General features: G+C 65.3%; 2 protein-coding genes across 2 annotated transcripts in view; one reads left to right on the top strand and one right to left on the bottom strand.

Moving 5' to 3' along the window:
* The window catches only part of ZBTB48 (zinc finger and BTB domain containing 48), a 299,924-nt gene that overhangs the window by 142,178 nt on the left and 139,106 nt on the right, over positions 1–18,640 (bottom strand). The gene's annotated exons all lie outside the window — the stretch shown is intronic.
* ACOT7 (acyl-CoA thioesterase 7) overlaps positions 1–18,640 on the top strand; it is a 37,520-nt gene that overhangs the window by 2,887 nt on the left and 15,993 nt on the right. Inside the window, 3 exon segments of the mRNA XM_056124964.1 lie at positions 15,547–15,667; positions 17,513–17,669; positions 18,040–18,131. Coding sequence (XP_055980939.1) covers positions 15,547–15,667; positions 17,513–17,669; positions 18,040–18,131 — 370 coding nt within the window.

Genomic DNA, 18,640 nt, shown 5'->3' with positions numbered 1-18,640 from the left:
GTGGATGAGCGGGGCGGGGGCTGGGAGCCCCCCAGGCGGCAGGCAGCTGAAAGGATGCTGTGACTAGGCCACACCCAGCAGTCCTCGGGGCTGATCCCGGGGGGGATTGGGAGACCAGCCAGGACCCCACCTGGAACATACGAGCTCTATTCCGACCCTCACTCTGGCCCCAGACATGGAACTTTTTTCTTTTTCTTTTTGGGTCACACCCGGTGATGCACAGGGGTTACTCCTAGCTCTGCACTCAGAAATCACTCCTGGCGGTGCTCAGGGGACCATATGGGATGCCGAGAATCGAACCTGGGTCAGCTGCGTGCAAGGCAAACGCCCTACCCGCTGTGCTATCTCTCCAGCCCCGACACGGAACTTTTGATGTTGTTCTGGGTGTTCGTCTCTGGGCCAGTGCTCAGGGAGCGCTCCTGGCGGGATTCAGGATGGTGCTGGAATTGAACTGCGGCCAGCCTTGTGCAACGCACCCAGAAGTGAATTTTTAATGGCATGTCTTTAAAAAATACTGATTTTCCCGGGTTCGATTCCCAGCTTCCCATATGGTCCCCTGAGCACGCCAGGGGTAATTCCTGAGCGCAGATCCAGGAGTAACCCCTGTGCATTGCCGGGTGTGACCCAAAAAGAAAAAAAAAAAAACAACTGATTTGCAGAGGTGGGTTGGGCTGGGCCTCAGGATTGTGCGGGGCTGGTCTTTCTTGGCCCTGTGCTCAGGAGCGACCCCTGGTGGCACGTGGGGCGCAGACCTGAGCCGGCTGCATGCAGGGACAGATGCCTCACTCCTATGCTATTTCTCTGGGCACACACCCCCTTTTTTTTTTTTTTTTTTTTGCTTTTCGGGTCACACCTGGTGTTGCTCAGGGATTACTCCTGGCTTTGCACTCAGGAATCACTCCTGGCAGTGCTCAGGGGACCATATGGGATGCTGGTAATTGAACCCGGGTCGGCTGTGTGCAAGGCAAACACCCTATCAGCTGTGCTGTCACTCCAGCCCCCCCCCCATTTAAAATTTATTTATTTTTTAGCTTTTTGGGCCAGACCCAGGGATGCTCAGGGGTTACTCCTGGCTCTGCACTCAGGAATTACTCCTAGCAGTGCTTGGGAAACCCTACTGGATGCTGGGGATCGAACCCGGGCATGGACACATGCAAGGCCAATGCCCTCCCCGCTGTGCTGTCCCTCAGTTAATTGTGTTTTTTGGTTTGGGGGCCATGCCCATTAGTGCTCAGGTGGTACTGGGCAGGGCTTGGGGGACCAGGTGGTGCCAAGGACCAAACCCAGGCCTCCCACTCTCGCCTGAAGCTTTCTCCACGGCCCCTGGTTTTGATTTAAACGTAGATATCTGTGAGTCAGTATGCAGAGGAATGTAGAACCAGCGTCTAGGCGGGCCTTGCCGGGAGGGTCTGTCACAGGGGGAGTCGGGAGGTCTGGAGAGGCCCATGCAGACCCTCCCATGCCCACAGACTGCAACCTTGACTTATAGGCCCTCAGCTCAAGTCTGCCTGCCTGTCTGCCGTCCGTCGTTCCTTCCTTTTGTTTTCTGGTTTTGAGGTCACACCCAGCAATGCTCAAGGGTTTACTCCTGGCTCTGTGCTCGGGAATCACTCCTGGTGGGCTCAGAAGACCAGGTGGGCTGCTGCCCGGGATCGCACCTGGGTCAGCCGCGAGCAAGGCGCGTGCCCACCCCGCTGTGCCATCGCTCTAGCCCCTGTGAGTCCTTCTCTCGCTTGCTGTGTTCTTCTGGAATATTGTGGGGTGCCGTGAGCACCTCCTGACGTGCTGGCACCTGGCCACAGGTGCTACACGTTCGAGAGAAGGCGTCTCTTCCGTGGCGTGGCGACTCTTTCTCCCGAGGCATGGATCTTTGGTCTCGGGGCAGAGAGGAACGAAAACGCAGGGTCTGACTTGTGGGAAGCGCACTCAGAACTTGTGTTCCGGTACCTTCTCCAGAACGTGCGCGGGGCTGGCCCTGCATGCCGGGTGGGGTCTTGGCACGCAGGGGAGGACGCAGTCTGCAGGGGGAGCTCAGTTCCGCTGTCCAGTGTCCTGCCAGTGGGCCAGGAAGCCTTGGCACTGCCACTGGCCAGTGCCCTGGTCCAAATAGGGCCAGTGCTCCTTCCCGCTCCTCCCTGCACTCCAGGTCCCTTGTCACCCCCAGGGCACTGATACCAGACCTCAGAGGTCGGGAGCTTGTTGGAGAGGGATGCAGATGGTGCTAGTCAGGCTTTTTCGTGGGCGCTTTCCTTGGTCACACCTGGTGCCCAGGAGCTGTTCTTGTGACCCCTGCCCGGGCTTGGGGACCACGTGTGCTGGGGAGGGAGGGGGCTGTCAGCCTGGTGCCTTAGAGCCTGTGCTGTCTCTCTTGTGAGGCACTGAAACATTTATGCGGTGCCTGGGGGCATGTGAAGGGTTTCTGATGACTAGAGATAAAAGCGCATCCAGGGTTTTTGATGGGTGTTAGCTGGCTCCTCTGGGCTTGGCCGTCTCCCTCCCAGGGCTGGACGCTCCGATGCTCAGTTCGCACCTCCCACACGCAAAGCTGCCCTCTGTGTGTGTGGTGTTTCTTTTTTTTATTCCTTTTTGGGTCACACCCGGCAGTGCACAGGGGTTACTCCTGGCTCTGCACTCAGGAGTTACTCCTGGCGGTGCTCAGGGGACCATATGGGATGCTGGGAGTCGAACCTGGGTCGGCCGCGTGCAAGGCAAATGCCCTACCCGCGGTGCCATCACTCCAGCCCCCAAAGCTGCCCTCTGTGAACCTTCTCTTCCACCCTCTTTATTTTATTTTATTTTATTTTGCTTTTTGGGTCACACCCGGTGATGCACAGGGGTTACTCCTGGCTCTGCACTCAGGAATTACACCTGGCGGTACTCAGGGAACCATATGGGATGCTGGGAATTGAACCCAGGTTGCCTGTGTGTAAGGCAAATGCCCTACCCACTGTGCTATTACTCCAGCCCCTCCGCCCTCTTTTTTTAGGTGTGTTCATTTGAGTTGTGTTTTATAAAGACTTAGGAGAGGCTTCATGGGCTAAAACAGCTTTTTTGGGTTTGTTTGCTTGTTTTTGGGCCACACCTGGCGCTGCTCAAGGTTTATTCCTGGCTCTGCACTTAAGAATTCTCCTGGTAGGGCTCAGGGGGCCATACAGGATGCCGGGACTCGAACCCAGGTCAGCCCTTCCTGCTGGACTATCCCTCTGGTCCCTAAAATGCAGCTTTTTTGGCGGGGGGAGGGACACCCATAGGCACTCTGGGATCACGTTACTGGGCATTGAACTTTGGTCAGCTCTGAGCCAGGCAAGTGCCCTGCCGGCTGTGCTCCGGCCCCTAAAAAGCAGGGTTTTAATAATACGGTCCCTGACCTCTGACAGATGCCTGTTCCCTTGTGCCGAGTCCTCTGTGCCCCCAGGACTGGGCAGCACCTCCAGCCCCATGAGCTGTTCCGGTCTCGGCTTGCCTCTCTCTTGTTTGGATTTTTTTTTTTAAGAGGGGGCGGAGTGATTGTACAGTGGGTGGGCGCTGGCCCCAGTGTGGTTGGCACCACCCCTCAAGCCTCAAGCCTCGCCAGGATCGTCCCTGAGCCCTGAACAACACTGGGTGTGACCCACACACCAACAACAAATGCAAATTCAGATTTATCTTTGCCTTTTGGGTCACGCCCAGCGATGCTCAGCCCTTCCTCCCGGCTCTGCACTCAGGAATTCTTCCTGGCGGTGCTCAGAGGACCATGTGGGATGCTGGGAATCGAACCCCGGTTGGCTGCATGCAAGGCAGGTGCCCTACCCGCAGTGCTATTGCTCCAGCCCCAGATTTATCTCTTTTGAGGGCATGTGGCTACGGCCTGCTGCTCTAGTTCCCCCCCCACCCACCCTGCCTCCCGGGCGGGCATCGCTCCTGCAGTGCTCAGGGCATGGAGCCCGGTCCTCTCCTGCCAGGCCGGGGCCCTCCCTGCCGTGCTGTTGTTCCGGCTCTCAGGGTCTCATCTCCAATGAGCCCTGCCGTCAGCCCAGGCACTGGGGACTCCTTTGTGCCCGGTAAGGAATGTGAATGTCACTGTGGTCAGAGGGCCTGCATGCCCGCCGGGCACAGCTCCTGGGGCTCTGTGCCTCCCCGGGAACGGCGGGCAGGTTCCCGGGATGCCGTGCGGCAGGCCTGGGCTGTTTTGTGCTCTGGGGAGCAGGCCAGGAGCAGACGGTTGGTCAGGGCTGTTCTGTGACTCTGGCCTGGAAGCCTTTGATGTTCCTTTAAACTGCCACAACAGAGAATAAACAGAGGCGGATGCTGCCCAGGCAGGGCCCAGGGGTTGCTCCTGGCCGGATCGGCGCCGGGGACGGCGCACCCCCAAAAGCAGGGAGCTCAAATGGGGTGTAGAGTCCCCAGCCCAGCGCTGATCTTCTTCCTCTTACCGGGACAGGGCCCAGGAATGTGTGTGCCCGCCGCGGGGCGGGACTTTGTCCTCCGTCCCGTCCCGTCCCGTCCCATCCCGGGACCTCTGTGCCAGTTGGCGGGTGGCCGGCGGCCCGAGTGGAGTGGCCGTGCCTGCGACCCTGCGCCCTGGGCGGCAGGCCTGCACGGGCTCTCCCGCCTGCCTCTGACTCACCATCCTGGCCTCCCCGGCAGGCCCTGCTCCGCCGCGGCGCGGGGGGAAGGGGCCGGCCCCCGGCTCGGAAGTCGAGCCTCCTGAGGCTGCCGGGAGGGGCCGGAGGGGCGGGCCGGGCCCGGGCCCAGTGGCTCATTCATTCCGCAGCCGCCGGGGCCGCACTCACAGCCGGCCCGCCCGCTCACGCCTCGCCATGCGGCTGCTGGCCACCGCCCGTGCCCTGCGCCTGGCCGCGCTTGCCCGGCCCGCCACCCCCCGCGGCGGGGGGCCCCCGATGCCCAAGCGGCTCGAGGCTCCGGGCTGGGCCAGCGTCCAGGCCAGGGGCGTCAGCGGTGAGGTGCCATCGCCACCCTGCGTGACGTCCAGGTAGGACAGGTCGGGGTGGTACCGGGCGGGGCCTCCTCCCCCCTGCACCCCCGCAGGAGTCCCAGGAGATGGGGGCTGGGGGGAGGGGCCACTGAGCTCGATTCTGACCCGCCCAGTGGACTCCTGAGGGGCAGGGGCTCCCCTTCCGGCCACTGGTACTGAACTGTGTCCCTTGGGCTGTGCGGTAGTGCACTGTGGCGGCGGTGTCTGGGATTGAAACCGGGGCCTTGCGTGCCAGACAGTGCTCACCTCACCCCTGCCAGACAGTGCTTACCTCACCCCTGCCAGGCAGTGCTCCCTCACCCCACCAGATAGTGCTCCCTCACCCCACCAGACAGTGCTCGCCTCACCCCTGCCAGATAGTGCTCTCTCACCCCTGCCAGATGGTGCTCACCTCACTCCTGCCAGTCTCTCACCCATGCCAGACAGTGCTCCCTCACTCCACCAGACAGTGCTCACCTCACCCCTGCCAGACAGTGCTCCCTCACTCCTGCCAGACAGTGCTCTCGTGCTGAGCCCCTCCCGGCCCCTCCGTGCCATGCAGCACCATTCCCATCCACCTGCGATGGTTCTCTCAGCTCATGGCTTCCCAGAGCTTGACCCGTGGCGTCCCCCTGTGGCCTCCTGCCCCTGCCCACGTTTCGAGCCCCCGCTGAACGCTGCTTGCTGGGCTGTGTCCAGCCAGGGCCGCTGTGGGCACCGTGCTCTCTGCTGCCTTTCCAGAGCAGTCCGCAGTCCCCTGGCCTGGAGGCTGCCCACCCCGTGCGCGGGTCTGCGTGGCTTCCCCGGGTCTCATGCAGCAGTGCTCAGGGCTTCCTTCTGTTGGACACTGGGGACCACCCTGGGTGCCAGGACCCATGAGCTGGCCCAGGGTCTGCTCTCCTGTACTCCTTCCTTCCGTCTCTCTCTCTCTCTTGCTGACTCGTGACTCAGTGCCCCTCACCTTGGATGTTTCCTGAGGGGGAAGGTGTCCTCGGCCTTCCCCTGCCTTCCCCTGCCTGCTGCCGAGGGTGCTGAGGTGGCCTTTGTATGCTAATGAAGGGGGAGCCCCCGCAGCCCCTGCAAAGGTCATTGCTGGCGTCTGCAAGGGGAGTGTCCACCAGCACCCCACCAGCACCCCACCAGCACCCCACTTGGGCCTCTGTTCTGTGGGTGAGGGCTCGGCTGTGAGTGACCCTGCCTGGGGGCCTTGGCCGCTCTCTGCCCCTGCCCCTGTCCCCACGGGAGCCCTTAGGAGAGAGACTCGTCCCTTAGGTGGGCCATCAGCCCCCTGCCCCTGCAAATCCACCTTCTGCTGTTTAGTTGGGGGCTCACGCCTGGCCGTGCTCAGGGCCGACTCCCCTACGTGCTCTCAGGGTGCCCTCGGGATGCTGGGATCAAACCCAGGTGGGCCGCGGCCCGGCCAGCGCCTCCCTCCGCCCTCCCTACCCCGACAGAGGTTTGCTGGAAGGAGGAAGGGGGGCCGGCAGCTGCCAGCGGGAGGTCTGGGCGCCATCCCTGGTCCTCAGAGGGGGACACGAGACCTGGGTGCTGCCCAGAAACAAGGAATGCGGAGTGGGGGGGGAGAAGCCAGGCCAGGAGCGCAGATGGGGGGGGGCAGCCCAGGCCGGGGGCCCCCCTTCCTGACCTGTGCTCAGTGCATGGTGGTCCCACATTTTCCCGCTGAGCAGAAACGCGGGTGGCAGCTCGAGCCCCACGCAGACCCCCAAGCGGCTCTGACCCCGCCGCCACCGGTTCACTCCGGGGAGGGCATGGCTGGGCTCTGAGGCCTCCTGGCCGCCTGCAGTTTCCTGCTCTTTGTAGTTTGGGGTGGGTGGGCCCTGGGGGGAGCCCCTCTGTGTGTGGACTCCTGCCCTCCTGCCATTGTCCTTGTCCCTCTGCTTCCGTAGTCCCCCCCCCCCCCAACAGGAGGTGTCCCTGAGGGGGTGTCCAGAGGCTCCAGGTAGCCCTGATGCCTCTGCCCAGCTTTCCCAGGCTCTTGGAGACCTGCGGGGAAGAATCTCTGGCGGAGACGAGAAGCCAAAGCAGCTTTGTCCCGGAGGCCTGTGGGAGGGGGCAGGGAATGCCGTGGGCGCCTGGTACTCGCTCCGGTCAGCCAGGCTGAAAGGTCAGGAGACAGAGGCGCCCAGAGCTGTAGGCCTTCCCCGAAGGCCATTGAGGATGGGTCTGGGGTTCAGGCCTCGGGACCCTCCCCCGGGGCCCTGTCTGACTCCAGAACTCCCCAGGCCCCATGGCCAGGACGCACCCCCACTCCCACCCCCTGACCACTGTTCTCCCGCCCTGTGGGCATATGCTGGGCGGGTTCCTGTGTCCACTGCCCTGGTCTCTTCCTTCATCACTGCCGGGGGCCATGCGTGGGTGTTGAGTGATCGTCGCAGTGCCTGCTGGAGACCCCACCCCCCCTCCGCTCCTGCGATCTCCCATCTGCCCAGCATCCCGCCCTGGCTACCAGGGAGCCCCTGTTGAATGAGGGGTTTTTCATCCGGGGCCTTACAAGGGCCCTGAACCCCGTCTGCTTGGAGAGGGTTCTCTGAGAGCCCCCCACCCTGCACCCCGACCCCTTGTGCTCACCCCCAGAGCACCCCTGGGCCACTCCAGGCCTCTTGGCTCCTCAGCCCTGGGTAGGCCTGCCCGGTCCCCTGTGGGCCCGCTGCTCACTCAGGGGGGGTGCCGGTGACTTCAGCTTTGCTCTTCGGGGGAGCAGCGTGGCACCAGAGACCTCGAGTGGGGGTCCCTGTGTAGAGGGCAGGCGGGTGGACGCCCCTCGTCCGTGGCCGTTTTCCTGAGTGCGTCACCTGGGTTCCATGGGGCAGGGGCCAGGGGTTGCCGGGCGGGCGTCTTAGCCCCACGCTCGTGTTCTTGTGTCTCTCTTCTGGTTTTCCAACCACGTGGACGGTGCTCAGGGCTTGCGTCCGGCTCTGCGCCCAGGAGTCACTCCAGGCAGTGCTCAGAAGATCGACCGGGCCGGCCTTCCTGTCCCTCTGGCTCCCGTACTGACTTTCTCGCCTCTGCTGTTGTTTCTTGAAGCTCCAAAGTTGTTTCATTTTGTCTTTTGGTTGTTTTAAGCCACAGCTGGTGGGACTCGGGCCAGGGGCCGTTTCTGGCCCTGCTTGGGGGGGTGGGACTTGGCCTGGCGGTGCCGGGCAGGACTCGAACCTGGGTCTTCCGCGCCGACTCCTGGCTCTGAATCCTGAGCGTCTGTTGTGACAGGGGTGGCGTCTACGCGCATGCGTCCGTGCTGCCTCATGAGGGGCTGCCCCCCCCCGGGGGGGCTGCGTTTCCTGGCAGGGCCTCAGAGCCTTAGAGTTCGGGTGGCAGGTGGGCCCCTGGCTGGGGTGATGCTGGATCTGGGGGGTGCCCAGACCCCTGCCCCCTCCTGGGATTCTCTCCCGTGACAGTAATAGGGTCTGGGCCACACCCAGCGAGGCACACTTCCTGCTGGCTCTGTGCTCAGGGGTCACTCCCGGTGGGGCTCAGGAGACCCAAACCGAGGCAGCTGCAGGACAGACCCCTCCTGCTCTCCACACTCGCGGCCAGTGTGGGGTCCCCTCTGCCGGTTGCATTGCAGGCCGCCTACCCATGTCCTCCTGGAAGGGCTCCCTGCCAGGGGGCTGCCTTTGATGTCCAAGTCTCGTTCGTCACATACACCCTCCACCCAACACACCTGCCTAGTCTGGACATTCCTGGGCTCACAAGGGCGTGGCCAGCCCCCTGCCTGGTCCCACACCACTTGGATCCCAAATGCTGCAGGTGTCATGGCTGTCCGGTCCAGGCACTCTGTTGCCTGTCCACTCCTGCAGGGGGTCTTGCTCCCGAGCTGCTGTGGGGATTTCTGAGGCCCAGGGGTTGTTCGTGGACTGGGGGGACTGAAGCACCTCCATGACTCAGTTTCTCTCCCTCGTGTGTTTTGGGCAGAGCGGCTGTCAGGGGCCAGCGTGGGGGAGGGGCAGGAGGCTCCCCGTGCCAGCCTTCTGGGTCCTTTGGGGATTGTCGAGGCCACGTGAGGTCCATCGCAGACCCCCTGTGAGCATGGGAGCCCCGGGGGTGCCGCTGCCCACCTGTCCTGCGCTGCTGACCCTTGAGGCTCCTGGGCCGGAAGGGGCCTGGTTGGTGCTGGCCTTGTGGCCAGGGCAGCCCTGGGCTTCCTGGGTTCCAGCATGCGTGTCCGGAACCCATAGACAGAGCACCAGCCAGGGGTGTGTCGTGCCGGGCGGGCTGGGCAGGGCAGGGCTGGGCGGGTGAGGCCCCGAGATCCCGGGTGCGGCTGTGTTGTGGCCTCCTGCCAAGACTCGCACTCAGGCTTTGTGCCCACCCCTGGCGCACAGCCAGCTCCCACAGAGGGCATCCTAGGCATGGAGGGCTATAAAAGTCACCGCCCAAATCTGGGTGCGAGGTCAGATGGCTTCGGGGCACCCCCGCCTGAGGAAGGGGCTGGCCTGGGACTACCTCAGGGACAGAGGGTGGAGAATTCCCAGGAGGCAGGAGCTGCGGCTCGGCTGAATCGGTCGCTGGTGACCAGCAATGGAGCCTGTCGTGGCGTGGAACGAGGTCCCCAAGACCCTCGGCGGGGTGGGCGGGCCCCAGGCAGACAGTCGCGGTGGTCTGCCTCATCTTGCTCCTGAGTCTGTGGGAGCCCCCACCCGGGACAGCCGGGCACCAGGAGGAAAGTGGGGGACGCTGTCCTCGGGCTGCACCCCACGTGGTGTGACCTGACCTAGCAGAGGCCGTTGGTGTCGGGTGGGGCGGGGTGGCCTGACCCTGCGGGGCCCCAAGTTCATTGCTGTTGTGTCCCGCCCCCGCCCCGTACCTTTAGTGGGGTCCAGAGCCTTGTTGCGGCCTCTGTTGGGACTCAGCTTCCACCTGGGATATTTTTTTTTTTGAGGGGGCCACACCTGGCAGTGCTCAGGGGTCGCTCCTGAAGGTGCTTGGGGGGGACCCCGTGTGGTGCCAGGGATCGAACCCGGGTCAGCTGCATGCAAAGCAAGTGCCCGGCCGCTGCCCTTTGGCTCAGGAAGCCTGTTAGCAGGCGCCCTAGGCCTGCCCTCAGGACTTTGCTGTTTTTCTGTCAGGTGTGGGGGAGTGTTTGCAGCGGTGCTCAGAGGGTTTGGGGGCCTGGAGCGATTGCACAGTGGGTAGGGCATTTGCCTTGTACATGGCCCACGCAGCTGACCAGAGTTCGATTTCTCCGCCCCTCTCGGAGAGCCCGGCAAGCTGCCGAGAGTATCTCGCCCACACGGCAAAGCCTGGCAAGCTCCCCCTGACATATTCGATCTGCCAAACACAGTAACAACAAGTCTCACGATGGAGACGTTACTGGGCCCGCTCGAGCAAATCGATGGAACGACGGGAGGACAGTGCTGGTCCCACAGTGCTGATTTTGGGGCCACACCCAGCAGTGCTCAGGGGACCCTACGATGTCAGGGATCAAACCTGGGTTGGCCACGTGCAAGGCAAGCGCCCTCCCCGCTCTGCTGTCCCTCTGCCCCCTCCTGGGCGGTGGCTCTGACCACCAGGGGCACCTGGGCAGGCAGGGAGCAGGCGCTCCTCTGGTGTGGAGATGGGGACACCCCAGGCCCGAGCACTGCTCCGCTGAGCGGCAGGGCTGGCGGGGGGTGTTTGGGTCACCGGTGTCTCTTGGCCCACCCGGGGCCTCCCCGGTATGGTCCTGCGCAGACACGGGCACCCGCACCCCAGGACCCTGCACCAGGGCTCATGCCGCAGACATGCCTGGGGGTAGCCAGGCTTCCCACAGGGATCCTTCGATTCCATCTCCAACACTTGGCAAGACATACTCTGGAGCACTGAGCCATGAGCAGCCCTGAGCACTGCTGGAACTGTCCTGACCCACCTCAGAAAAGAGGAAAAAAATGGCCGGGGTGGCCGGAACTGGCTCCTGGGTGCCTGTCAGGGCGGCCGGCTCAGCAGTGCCCTTCCCTGTGGTGGCCGGGCGCACCCAGAGGTGCCCTGCGCCAGGGCACGTGGGCCCCCAGCAGTGCCGTCATAGGAGGGAGATGCAGGGCCAGGCCCAGGGGCGTCAGCGGTCTGGGGACACTGTCTGCCCGTCACCCCCAGCCCTGGTGTGGGACTGGGTGGGGGGCCTGGGCACCTCCCACCCTGGAGCTGCCTCCAGAGAACAAAGATGTTTTGATGAGCTGGAAAACCCCATGGGAGCCGGCAGTGTCCCCAGGAGTGACCCCGTGGAGGCGGGAGGGGGGTGCGGGGGAGTCCCTGCTGCCCACCGTCCAGGAGGGAGCTCAGGGGACCACAACGCTGCGTCTGCGCCACGCTGGCCCCAGGGTGGGGGGCCGCGGCCGCAGAGGCTCCCCCAGGTAGGAGGTGGACATGTCCACTGGCCTCGGGGTGCAGCCCCCCGACCCTGTTCTTGTGCTCCCCAGGCCTGGCGGGCCGTGGCAGTCCTGGGGCCTCGTCCAGCAGGGCTCTGCGGGATCCGTGGGGGTGACCAGGACGCGGCTCCCCTGCCGGTGTCCCCGCGCGGTCCTGAGCTGGCAGATGGTGCGCTGCTCGTTCTGGAATGTTCTCTGCTGTGGCGGGAAGGTGGCGTCTGCCGGCTGCTGGTGGGACTGCAGTGCAGGGAGGCCTGCGGCCAAACGGCGGCGGCGACGGGCGGCGGAAGTGTGGGTGCAGATAAGGGGCTCCCCCACCGCATGTGCCCGCTGCCTTCTGTCCGCCCGTCCCGGGCCCCGGGGCAGGAAGGAAGGGGCCGTGCTGGACCCCCCTTCCTGCCCGTTCTCCACCTGGAGGCTGCAGGTCCCCAGCACGGCGGCCCCTGGGGTCCGGGTGTGGTCAGTGAGGACTGAGGACATACGCAGCACCAGATGTTTGTCCTCCTGTCCTCTGGGCGGGGCCATTGCTGGGCCGCTGGCGCGCTGCCTGCCGGGGGCGGGGGCACCTGACCCCTCTCCAGCCGGGGAGCTGCGCTCTCCCCGCGATCGTTATCTTTCAGCTCCCAGAGCCTTCCACTGTCATTATTTATGACGAGGTTTCCCTGGCAACGGGCAGCTGGCGGTCCCCTTCCTGGTGAGGGGGGGCAGCCCCGGAAGTGGGATGCTCCCTCAGACCCGGCGTGGCTGGAGTCAACGGCGCACTCGCCTCCCTCCCGAGGACCCCCTGGCATGGCCTGGCAGCTGAGCAGGTACCCCGCTCGCGGTCCCGCGTGAGGTGGGGTGCGGCCGTGGCGGGCGGCCAGGATGCTTCTGCCCTGCTGCCCTTTGACCTGGTCCAGCTGCCCACCCGGCTCGGCCGCCCGCCCCCACCCCCCACCCCTGGTGGGCTGCTCCCCACCCTCCCCTGCCCCTTCCTTTCCTGGGGTGGGGGCGCCAGGATCTCAGCCAGACAGAGAAAGCGTTCCCGGGGCTGGCGGGGGGTGGGGCCCCCAGACAAGGGTGGGGTCCTGGGGGGGGGTGGGTGCCATCACCCGCCGTCCCAGAAAGTGTCTCTGTGGCCCCGGGAGCCTGGAGGACTGTTCCACGAGCCAGGCTGGGCAGAGCAAGCGCCAGCGGTGTAGCCCCTCCCGGAAGAGGGACGGCAGCCCTGTTCGGCTGTCTGTCTGTCTGTCTGTCTGCTGTCTGTTCTTCTGTCCTTCGGGCACTCCCTAGCGTTAGCCGTTTCCGCGCTGGTCCTCACAGGCCGTGTCAGGGGTGCGTGTGGCGTCCAGCCCAGGCCAGCGGTGCCCCTGGAGGCCCATGGGGGTGAGGGCTCGTCCCGCCCCACAGGGCTGCAGGGGTGCAGCCGCAGCCCACCCCCCACCCCACCCCCCGCCTGCCAGTGTGGGTGCGGCCGTGGACACGGGTCTGGGGCGTCCCCGAGCAGGTCCAGGGGCTCGGCAGAGCCTGGTCCTGAGGCCGCCTGCTGCCTGCGTTGGTTTGTCCTGGGGTGACCCCGCCAGGTTGGTCCTGCCCAGCGCCCCACGCCCGGGCCCTCCCCCTCCCTCCTCGGGCCCCCTCCAGCCTTTTGTTGACATTGTTTCCACCCCCCCATGCTGCTCTGAAGGCGGGAGGGGGGGGCACCTGCAAGGGGGCTCAGGACCCTTCGGGGGCAGGGGGTGGTCTCAGGTGAACAGTGGGGGCAGGAGCCAACCCCCTGTCCTGCCTCTCCGGGCCTGGGACCCCGCCACCTTTCAGTGGCCTGTGCCCCCGCCGACCGCCGGGCACCAGCCCAGGACTCTGCGTCCCCCCTCCTGCCTCTGCCGGGGGCCGGCTGTGCCCCCAGCCCAGTGCTGGCCCTGGGTGAGCGACTGTCCCTGTCTGTGCAGTGTCCAGCGGCTCAGAACACGCGAGGCCCCCCGGGCTGTTCCTGGGGGCAGTTGAGGCCAAGCCCCTCTGTCATCCTGCCTGTGATCGATGCCCCTTTCAGCAGCTCGGAGCCAGAGAGGCTGGAGTGTTCTAGATTCTTGTGTGCCTGCCCAGGCTTCCAGTGCAGGGCGGGATTCGAACCCGAGGCTGTGGGCTGGCTGGGGCTGGAGCGGGGGGGGGGGGGGGGGTGCCAGGCCCCTCCCTTCACACCCCCACCCTGTCCTGGGCAGGTTTCTGTTCCCCCTCCTTGGGACACCCCACCCCTTCCTCCTTCCCCTCCCCACCCAGCCCCTCCCTCACCCCTCCCCACCCACCCCCTCTGGCCAGCCCGGGAGCCACTTCCTGCTGGAGCTTTCCTGAGTCCAGGTGGGCACTTTCTGGGTGTGGCCCTGATTGGCCCTTGTCAGGCGTGTCACCATCTGGTTCCCACTCAGCGTCCAGGGATGGGGACAACGAACTGAGCTCTGGGGTAGGTGTGGGGGACCGAGGCCAGGCCCCGGGGAGTGGGGGGCGGGCGAGGCCTTCCCCAAAGCAGCCCCAGGACCCCCCCGGGACAGGTGGCGCCGTGTCATGTCGTGGGGGGGGAACCCCAGCTCTGGCCCATCCTGGGCTGGTCTCCCGCCGGCGGCCTCGTGGGTCCCACACTGGGCGTCGCGTCTCCTGGGTGTGTCAGTCGGCTCGCTCACACTGAGTGTGGCACAGGGTTGGTGGCAGCAGGTGTGTCACTGGTTGTGGTGTCACACTGGGTCAGGTGTCACTGGGTCAGTGTCACTGGGTCAGTGTCACTCTGGGCTCTGTTCCCGAGGCCCTGGTGCGTGTCTTGCTCTTGTCTGTCAGACTGGGCTTGGTGCGTCCTCAGTCCCCCTTTCCTGCTTTCTTCAGTTACGGGGACCCCCCACGGACCCCTCAGGTCTCCCCAGGCTGCACAGCCCATGCTGCCGTCGGGGTCACGGGCAGAGGCTGGCGGGTGGGGGTGCACATATGTGACAGCGAACACGCGTGGTTGCAATGGTCTGGGTCCTGGGACAGGCAGTGTGCAGAGGGTGGGCTTCCTGGGGACCCCCGCACGGCAGGTGGCCCCAGACTCTGCTTCTGATCCCAGCTTCTGATCCCCTTGGCCCCGCCAGCCCCGCTCCCAGACCAGTGCTCCCCAGAGGACAGAGCAACAAGGCTGGTTGCTGCTGTTCCGTTATCTGTTCCTAGTTTTCCTTCGCTTGGGGGCCACATCTGGTGGTGCTCGAGGCTGACTGACCCCTCACTCTGTGCTCAGGGGTCACTCCCGGCAGGACATGAGAACCTGTGGGGTGCCGTGGGTAAACCGAGTCAGCTGCACGCAGAGCTGGCGCCCTCAGCGTTGCACTGTTGAATGGCTTCAGATGCCAGTCAGCCCCCACCTCCACGGGGTATAAGCGCCAAAACTAAATTGGAAATACTTTTTTTTTTTTCTGAATCTTGGATCACACTCGGCGGTGCTCGGGGGTTCCTCCTGGCTCAGCACTCAGCAGTCACTCCCGGTGGGCTTGGGGCCACCTGGGATGCCGGGGTCAGGCCTGGGGTGGCTGCTTTTTGGCTGCCTGTGTGGCGGGCGCCCTCCCCGCTGTACTGCGCTTGGCCCCAGACTTGGAAATACTTGGCACGGGAGCAGGTTTGTCCGCGGGCCCGGGGCGCCCAGAGGGCTGGCTCACACGCTTCCATCGGGGCCTCAAGTCCACCAGCGTGGTTGTTGCCCCTGAATCTTCGCTCACACCTCCTGTGGATCGAGCGTGTCGGGCCTTGGGGCCCTGGTGGATGGGGTGGGGCTGGCCGCTGGGCCTTGGGACGCCCCCCCATGCTCCTTCGGGTGGGGGCTGTCCTAACCCCCAGCAGGGGGAGGCCCCACCTGCCCGGGGGTGCCCGCAGCTTCCCCAGCACGTTGTTCGCAGACCCCGGTGGCGGAGGTCGGGCCTGGCGGGGGTCTTGACACCAGGACGCATTTCTAGAGTCCAGTAGTGGGGCTGGGCCCCCAGCGCCGGGCCCCCCTTCCTGCCACACACAAGGCCTTCGTGGGGTCCCAGCGTCACGTCGCGCCCCCCCCCCCCGGAAACCGAGCCATCCCCCATCAGCTCCTCCCCCGCCCAGCAAGTCAAAACCCCCCCACCCCCCCACCCCCCCGCCCCAGCCCATCCTGAGAAGAGTCCAGGAAGGTTCTGGGATGGATGAGGTTTGGAGGGAGGGGGCCCTCTCCGAGACATCAGCCCCCTCTCCCCCACCCCACCCCCGCAGGATCATGCGGCCTGACGACGCCAACGTGGCGGGCAACGTGCACGGGGGCACCATCCTGAAGATGATCGAGGAGGCGGGCGCCATCATCAGCACCCGCCACTGCAACAGCCCGCAGAATGGGGTGAGTGGGGGGGCTCTAGCAGGACGACGGGGTGAGTGGGGGTCCTAACAGATAAGGGGGGCAGGTGGGTACTGGGTTTGGTCGTCTTCCCACAGCTGCCGCCTGGTCAGTAGAGACCCAGAGGGTCGTTCGTGTTGGCCTTTTGGATCTCCCCCTCTCAGAGCTGGGGGCGGAGAGTCTGGGCTGTGGGCGTGCAGTGTGTGTGTGTGTGTGTGTGTGCACACCATGTGTGTCATGTATGTGTATGTGCAGCGAGTATGTATGCAGCGTGCGTGCATGTGTGTGTGTGTGTGTGTGTGTCTGTGTGTGTGTGTCTGTGTGTCCATGAGCAGGCGTGGATGGCTGGGGAGGCCTGGAGGGTGTGAGGGCCCAAAGACAGCCCATGGCGCCCCCTGCTGGCCATGGGGGGAGCGAGGCAGAGCCTGGGGCTGCCTGGAAGGGCCCCAGCTGCATTGGGGCGGGAGGGCGCCCTGAGGGTGAGGGTCCTGCAGGGGCTGCCCAGGAGCCCGTGCCCCCTCACATCCTTCTGCAAGTCCTGTGCGGGGGCTCAACCCTTTTCCTCTCCATGCACACGCAGCTCCCGTGAATCCTGGGAGGTGCTGTGTCCTGTCCGTCCGTCTGTGTGTGTCTGTGTGTCCAGGGTGGTCTGGGGCCCATACCTTCTTTCCTGCGCCCCGCCTCCCAGGCTGCCCTCGGGCTGGGGCTCAGACCCCCACGGGGACCCTCACGCACCATGTGCTTCCCTGGCAGCGAAGGCTGGAGAGCTGACTGGGTGCTTCCCAGTCTGGGGGCTCCCACCCAGCGGCGCCCTAAAGCCAGGGGTCCAGCTGTGGCTCCTCAGACGCCCCCTGCCCGATCCTCACCCACCAGCCCTGGTCCCACCGCCCTGCTCCCCCCATGGGTGGCGCCCCCCTCAGAGCTGCCGCCTGCCCCCCCCCATCTGAGCCCCACACACTACGCTCCCCTCACCAAGCCCCAGCCCTGCTAGTGCCAGTGCCAGGGTGGGGGCATTAACCGAGCCCTAGCCAAAGGGCTCGGGTCCCTGCAGGGCGGGATGGTGGGGGTGAGAGACCCACGGAACCGGTGGGAGGGAGCCACGGGGGGGGGGGGGGGGGGGGGCCAGGAAATTCCGGGGGCATGCCTCCCTCCTGGTCCTTCCCATGTTCTGCCAGTGGGTGGCGCTAGAGTCACGCCGATGTCTTCAGGGACTGCACAGCCACTTGCTTCCCTCTCACACAGAAGCCGTGTCTGGGTGTGTATGAGGTGTGTTCATCTGCGTGTTCGTGTGCACCTATGTCCATGTGAACAGGCACATGTACAGTGTGTGCACCTGTGTGAGAAATAACGTGAATGCGCACACAGGCTGTGCACACGTCTGCACACTTGGCGCCTCTTGTGTGTGTGTGGAGGGGGCGCCAGTGCCCTGTGCGCCTGTGGGCAGCCCCGTGGTGGGAGGGGACACAGCTGACCATGGTCCTGTGCCCTGGGCGGGGAGCCAGGAGAGTGGCACAGTGCCACACAGACCCTCCCGCGGGCTTGAGCCCCGGGCCTCTTCTGAAGACAGTCCCGGGCAGGGTGGACGGCCCGAGCTACTTCTCAGCTGGTCAGCACGTGGGCGAAGTCCTTGATGGACAAGTGGGGGCAAGTCTGTGAGCTGGATCTTCCAGGGGCCCTGGGCAGTGGGGGTCTGTGGGCAGTAGGGGGCCTGGTCAGTGAGAGCTGTGGGCAGTGGGGCTCTGGGTCAGTGGGGGCCGAGGGCAGTGAGGGCCGTGGGCAGTGTGGCCCAGGCAGAGGGCTGCAGCTGCTGCTGCCCGCCGCCTCTCACCCCTGCACCCTGCTCCTCAGGAGCGCTGCGTGGCAGCCCTGGCGCGCGTGGAGCGCACGGACTTCCTGTCGCCCATGTGCATCGGGGAGGTGGCGCACGTGAGCGCCGAGATCACCTACACGTCCCGGCACTCCGTGGAGGTCCAGGTGCACGTCATGTCCGAGAACATCCTCACGGGTAGGAGCCCACGCACAGGGGCCATCCATCCGTCTGTCTGTCCGTCTGCCTTCTCCTCCCGTCTGCCTGTCCCGCCCTGCTCTCGCCCCGCCCTCCCCTGGCTCTTCATAACTGGGCGTGAGAGTGGGAGCGGCTCCCGCCACCTGCGACACCCAGCAGCCCTACCCGGCTCGGGCTTCCAGAACATTCCTGTGGCCGCAGCAGCCTGGCAGGCTGGGGGCCCCGTGCTGGGGTCTGTGCCCCAGGCTGAGGCCGGGGAGAGGCTCTTGCTCTGCTCGCGAGACCCTGGTACCTGTGGTCCCCCAAACTGCCCCAGGAAAGGCAAACCCGGATGCTAGGAGACCCCTCAGCTGCCTCCCTCCCCCCACAGGGACCAAGAAGCTGACCAACAAGGCCACCCTGTGGTACGTGCCCCTGTCCCTGAGGAACGTGGACAAGGTCCTGGAGGTGCCGCCCGTCGTGGTGAGGAGCCCCGCCCCTGCCCGTGAGCGATGACCTGAGTGGACACAGGCCTCTTCCTGGCCACTGCACACCCCACGTGCTCACCCCGCCCCTCGGCCCTCCGAGTCCCCCGCTCTCTCCCGGAGGCGCTGCCGCTGAGCTATATAGTCCCGTGGCCGGGACACGGATGGACAAGTGGCCCCAGGGGGAAGCACCAGGCACTGATGTCCCACACTGCTGTGTGCCTGCCTGGAATGGCCCCGAGGGGTCCCAGGGGGCGCTGAGCGGAGCCTTGGCCAGGCTGAGCCGAGCTCCCACCCTCAGCACTGGGACAGCAGAGGGGCTGGGTGTCCACTGCCCCCGGGCACCCCGGCCAGGGACACTGCCTGGAGACCACGGGCCACTTGTCTGATCGGAGAGTGGGCAACGTACAAGGGGTGCAGCTTCCTCCCGGCCCTGACGGCTGCTGCGGGCACCCCGCCCTGTCCATTCCCTACTGACCGTCACCCCATCCCGGGGATCCCCCACAC

The sequence above is a fragment of the Sorex fumeus genome, unplaced genomic scaffold (assembly GCF_029834395.1).
Source record: "Sorex fumeus unplaced genomic scaffold, SorFum_2.1 ptg000054l, whole genome shotgun sequence".
NCBI classification, from domain to species: Eukaryota; Metazoa; Chordata; class Mammalia; order Eulipotyphla; family Soricidae; genus Sorex; species Sorex fumeus.
Note: the sequence above shows the minus strand (reverse complement) of the source record. Positions and strands in the feature narration are given on the sequence as shown.